At 41.3% G+C, this 6,000-nt stretch overlaps 1 protein-coding gene across 4 annotated transcripts in view; it reads right to left on the reverse strand.

Annotated features, from left to right (window-relative positions):
• Positions 1 to 5,666, reverse strand: part of gclc (glutamate-cysteine ligase, catalytic subunit) — an 80,559-nt gene extending 74,893 nt beyond the window's left edge. For 2 of the 4 annotated variants that reach the window (XM_041187380.1, XM_041187376.1), the window contains exons 1-2: positions 5,233 to 5,666; positions 4,870 to 5,028 (exon numbers count right to left, since the gene is read on the reverse strand). In XM_041187380.1, coding sequence (XP_041043314.1) covers positions 4,870 to 5,019 — 150 coding nt within the window. In that variant the 5' untranslated portion in view covers positions 5,020 to 5,028; positions 5,233 to 5,666. Of the gene's footprint in view, positions 1 to 4,869; positions 5,029 to 5,156 lie in introns of all 4 variants that reach the window. The other 2 variants (XM_041187379.1, XM_041187378.1) reach the window with 2 other exon arrangements.
• Positions 5,667 to 6,000: the final 334 nt, after the last annotated feature.

Raw genomic sequence — 6,000 nt, forward strand, 5'->3', positions numbered from 1 at the left:
CTATTCATGTGATTGATCCTGTATCTTTTATCTCTATCTATATGGATTCTATTTTTGTCCCTGATAGCTTCATCTCTTTTTTTCTGTCATTATGTTAACCATAATAAGTACAGCTACTCCACCCCTTTTTGCCTCACATCTTTTTCTAAAAATGTTATAACCCTGTAGTGTTTAATTCCCAGTGCTGACTTTTCTATAGTCATGTCTCAGTAATTCCTGCCTTGACTGGCTCCTCCCAATGCATGACTGCCTCCAAGTCTCCCTTTAAAACAAAGACACTGTACGCATTGCTGTACAGATATTTTAACCCTCCTTAATAGGAATTTTCTCACTTTGTATTTAACCATCTTTTCAGGCTCCTGTTCTATAACTATTTATTCCCTTGCCATCAATGTCCTCCCTAAAGTTTCAAAAATAGACACCAAAAAAACTTGGAAGTTTAAACAGTGAGAAGCATAACAAACAGACTGATGAAATGGCAAACACATGGCAGATTAAATTCAATGCAGAAAAGAAAAAATGCAACTTAGGAGGAAGAATGAGAAGAAGAAGCAATATAAACTAAATGGTGCAATTTTAATGGGTGGAAGAAAAAGAAGATCTGGACATTCACACATGTAAATCTTTGAAGGTGGCTGGACAAGTTTCTAAAACTGTTAAAAAGTATGTGGGATCTTTGGCTTTATAAACAGAGGCATAACAAAAGCAAGTAGTTCTATTAAATTTTTATAAATCACTAATTGGGCCTCAGCTGGAGTACGGTGTCCTGTTCTTGGAAATCCAATTTAAGAAAGATATCAAGGCCTTGGAGAGGGTGCCAAGGGGTGTACCAGAATACAAGGCAGGCAGACTAGAAAACTCAAGTTTGTTCTCCTTAGAGCAGAGAAGGCTATGAGATTTATTAAGTGTGATTAAAGTTATGAGGGTTTTGATAGAATAAATAAGGAGAAATTGTTTCCAGTTAGTCAGTAACTGGAGGACACAGATTTAAGGTGAAAAGAACCAGTCGTGAGATAAGTGCTTGTTATGCAATGAGCTATAATCTGGACTGCAGTAGTTGAAAAAGTGGTGAATGCAGATTTAATATTAACTTTCAAAAGGGAATTAAAGATATACTTGAAAATCACAAATTTGCAGGACTATATGAAAAGAGCAAGGCAAAGTTGGCATATGATGGGCCAAATGCGCTCGTTCTGTTCTGCAAGGTTCTATCAATTTTAAAATTTGGAAAGTCAAAATTACTGTAATACATTTAGCATATTTAATGATCAACTCTAAATGTATAAATGTACACATATTTGCCCCTTCCCTCAGTTTTTCAAGAATTTAGCTTGCATTCTACTGAACTTGATGTTCAAGCAGTTTCAGATTACGCAAGAAATGCTGGAGATCATTACTTTCCACAAGAACATCACAAATTACAAAGCTATCCCTATATAATAGGCTATGGTTAAGCAGTTAATCCAATATCTGGCTGGTCTGAAAATTCCTATGAATGTTGGATTAATATTTGGTTTTTCTTCACACTTTTGCACAAGCTCAAAGCAAAATAATTGGCCTCTTTTAAAAAGAAACAATTTATAAGCATTAAAAATGTTATCAGATCAGACAAACCAGTTGGACTATCCTTGAACTTTAATTTGAAAGGTTACACTATATTTCCCTACATTAAAATGTTCCCTTCCAATGAGATAAACCCTAGTTCTAGCACGAGTTTACACTTATCTATCCCCTACACAACCTTACCAAGTAATTTGCACCTCCCAAAATATTCAACCAGTCTGTCTCAGATTATGTGATTTCCTCTAGCACAGTACTCATCAACCTATAATTTTCATAGATACTCCTCCAATGAGATAAGTCCCAGTTCTGTCACGAGTTTATACTTATCTATGCCAAACCAATGAACTACTAAATGTCTCTGCTCCACCACAGTTCCTAGCATCTCAGCATTTAAAAGATGCTTTGATCTAGCTTTCTTAGGTGCAAAATGGATGACCTTGCATTTTCCTACATTGAAGGTCATCTGCCATAGTTTTGCCCCACTTAATCTATCAACATTCCTTTGCAAGTTCCTGCTTCCACCTACATGATTTACTGTATTTCCTAACTTAGTGTTATCAGCAGGCATTAGATGCGTACATTTGAATGTGATAAACTTTGTATTTTGCCTTCTGTTTGTCAATGTTGTCAATAACTGGATTGCTTCCCCACTTAATTTTTCCAAAGATATTCAATTCAGAATCTCTTTACAACTGAATGGTTTCAAATTCCAGAATTACCCTGCCTCACTCCTTTAAATTCCACCCAATGCATCCATGTAATCTGAATTAATTTGAGCGAATACACAGTTGCAAAGAAATAATTTGGGTCTTTCATAATCTCTTCATAATGAAATTAAGACTATGCAAAATTATAAATAACCTAAATTTCAGCTTCAACCTGCATTAACTTTATTGCTGGGATGTCGGAGTTTCATTTGCAATCTTTTGACAAAGCTCTGTAGTGTAACTACAGTACTAAGTCCCAAGGATAGGTAAATTTATCACGAGTGATGTGAGATTCCCCCAAGGAGGCAAAGTCACATTCTTTAAGATTTAAATTAAAGCACAGGTGCAACTGTTACAAATCATTCTTTTAAAACAGCTAGCTGTTGAACCAACTATACACTGAAGCATGGAAGTACAGAGGCCCACTGCACCTAAGTACAGCTGCCTATTTGTTTAAAGCATGTACAGGTGTCAAAGCAGTATTTGTTGTATTCAAAGCCAAAGTAGATATTATATTAAAAAGTAGTCATTTTAGGAGTGACTTTTCTATTGTACGATTTGAATAATCCTTTGTCCCAAGGCACAAACCCTTTCATGAGTGCAAATTGACTTGAGCATAATGGCTAACTATGAATTTTGCTATTCATTCCACAAGGTTTGTGCTATTATATTGGGAGATACTGCCCTAAATCTAAAAAATCCAGTTGATTGATGGAACACATAAGGAATGTGCACAACTGTATTTAACAAAAACATTTATAAATAATGCTGTTTGACCCAAAAAGTAAAAGGGAAAAAAACTTCAAATTTTCAACACATACAGATTAAAAAACCTAAAGGTATTTAGTTTATAATGAAGCATGACATTATCTCTTGACCACAACAAAAGTTAATAGAAAATTGAAAAACACCACTGTAGAAACAGTTTTTAAGCTGAACACATGCCCATGAAAAATTTGGCATCTTTCTAAATGTTACTTGTAGTTATAAAACACACCTTAGTAAACTAAGTATTTAGAGGTGGTGAGGGGCAATTTAATTGGGGTGTGTAAAATTCAGGGGCCTAGAGAGAGTGCATCAGAAGGATACAATTACTTAAGCAGAAATGTCAACAACCAGTGTCATAGATTTAAAGTAAACGATAGAAGGATTGGGGTGGGATGGATGGAATGGAGGAGGGATTTTTCACCAAGAGGATGGTGGGAATCTGGAACTCACTGAAAGGGCAGCAGAGGCAGAATCAAGACAAATTTATTTCCAAGAAATGACATGCAAGATGCAAACTGGAGTAAAATCTCCATTATTAACACTCCTCTTTCAGGATACCCAGTCATTTTAGGCATCTTCTCAGGAATCCAGAAACCATATATTAATCAATAATACCAAACTACCACATGCAATAACCAGTATTGCTTAGACTTAGCAGCTGCAAAAAAATCCTTTGGGGTGCGTTCAATTTATTTGTCCATCTCCTTGTAAATGCAGTACTGAGGAAGTGATGCACCAGAGATGCAGTCTTCTCAAATGAGATGTTAAATGAAGGATCAGTCTGCTCTGACAGATTGACATGAAACATCTCATTGCAATATCCAGGAGACAGCAGTTAATGTTCTCCCTGATGCCCTGGCCAACATTTACTCACTGAAACAGATTATCTGATCATTGTCTTGTTGCTGTTTTTGGACTCCGTGGCACATAAAATTAGTTATGTTCCCAATACAACAGAGGCTACATTTCAAAATTGCTTGGTCAGTTGTAAAGCACTTTAGAATGCCAAAGTCGTGAAAGGTGCTATATAAAATCTAAGTACTTTCTGCCTTTTGTACCAGTGTTCACAGGATGTTGAATGAAGGATACATACATTGTAGGACCACCACTCTTCAGCTACAAAACATCCTCATACCCACTCACCTACCCCTTTAAACCTCCCAAGGGTTTCACAAAATGATGTTTTTAGTAAAAATAGAGAATGTTGGAACTTTTCAACATGTCTGGCAGCATCTGTGGAAAGAGAAAACCAGTTAATGTTTCAGGTCGATGATCTTTGGTCAGAACCGAAACCCCTACTCGGGTCTCTCTCTCTCCACAGATCTGAATACTTCCAGCGTTTTCTGTCTGTATTTCAGACTTTCAGCATCAGCAATATTTCGTGTTTGAATTATTTTTGCCGTTTCCCCCAAGCATCCTTCGCAACATTTGCCTTAAAGAATATTAGATAACTGGGGCTGTTAATAACCAGTTGCAAAATTTCTTTTGGTCAACCACCAACATCACAAGATTTGTCAGGCTCCGAAAGCCAAAAACCCGACAGGTTGATGCTGCGAGTGTAAAACGTGTGTGGGGATGCGTGCTCCCAATTGAACTATCAACTTTTCTCGTTCTGGTACCGAGTAACTAGGCTGCACGCCTAGAATTTTCCATTTCTCCTCTCTGCCCATCCGGCGTTTTGACCTCTCTCGATTGTACAAGATCGAGATGAGATAGTTCCAGAGGAAACAGCACCACACACGCCTGGCCGAAGGGGGGGGGGGGGGCAGGGGGTAAGTAAACATAGAGGCTGTCACCCATCGGAGACCCGACAGAAAGCTGCCCCTTTTACCTCGTCTCCCCATTTCAGCACGTCCTTCTGCCGGTCCTTCACTTTATGGTAAATGTTGAGGAACTGGATGATGCCGTGCTTGCGGACGTGATCAGCGTATCTCTTCGTCTCTTCCCAGTTCAATGGCGACCCCTCCGACAACAGACCCATAACCACCGACTGGAAAGGGGAGAGAGAGAGGGGGGTGAGGGGGTCAGTAAGGTTACTTAACTGCTTAAAATAATGCCGCGCTCTCTGAACGAATAGCGGTGTTTTAAAAAGCTCAACCCATGCACGAATGCCCATACATTTCCAGCCAGATTCCAGCCACAGAACACGACGACCACGGTCTTTACTCACTCCGCAGCCTCGGGTAGCACTCACCGCCTTCGGGATCGAGGAGACTGATCGATGGACTTGTAGTTTAGCCACTCCAGCTCGGTGCTCCCGCTCCGTAACCGTGCTAAAGCACCGCCGCACTCGATGGATGTTCACCGGAACAATACCGCAGCTCCCCCTATCCCGCTGTACCTCCTCCGCGCCTCTGCCCGCCCAGCGGCGCTGCTCATAATCTTTACCGCGACCTCCTCCTCCCACCAGCCCCGCCCCCCACAAATATTCAGAACACGTCAGCCAACCTTCCTCCGCCCCCTCCCTATCCCTCCTTGGATTGGTGGGCCGGCTTGAACCGCGACCATCACCACTCGCGACCCCCCCATGGGGCCCCACCTTTTGTAAACCCTCCGCCTCTTCCCTCTGCGCCGTTACTTTCGAGCGCAACCGTCGACCCGGTTCTGCCCTGCCCCTTTCCGCACGATCGCTCCGCCCCCCACTGTCTCGAGAGCAATTGCCAATGTGACCCTTCCCCTTTTCACTCTTTCCCAATCACGTCCCCTCCCTTCGACAGTCTCTTTAAACGCCGGCAACCGCCATAGTCACGTCACACACTACTGCCCTCCCCTTTTGTCTTTGTCTTCCACCCACGCGCTGTTCCGAGATTAACGGCTGGGTTCTTGAACCCAGTGACTCAGCATATTTTCTTCGGCCGGGGGAGAGGGCGGGGTTAGCCTGCGTGGGGGTAGTAGTGGGCAGGCTGGGTAAAGGGGGCTACAGAGTGGAAAGGCAGGGCAGATAGAGCAGAGGGCAGGATAG

Source organism: Carcharodon carcharias, chromosome 5, assembly GCF_017639515.1.
Source record: "Carcharodon carcharias isolate sCarCar2 chromosome 5, sCarCar2.pri, whole genome shotgun sequence".
In the NCBI taxonomy this organism is placed as follows: Eukaryota; Metazoa; Chordata; class Chondrichthyes; order Lamniformes; family Lamnidae; genus Carcharodon; species Carcharodon carcharias.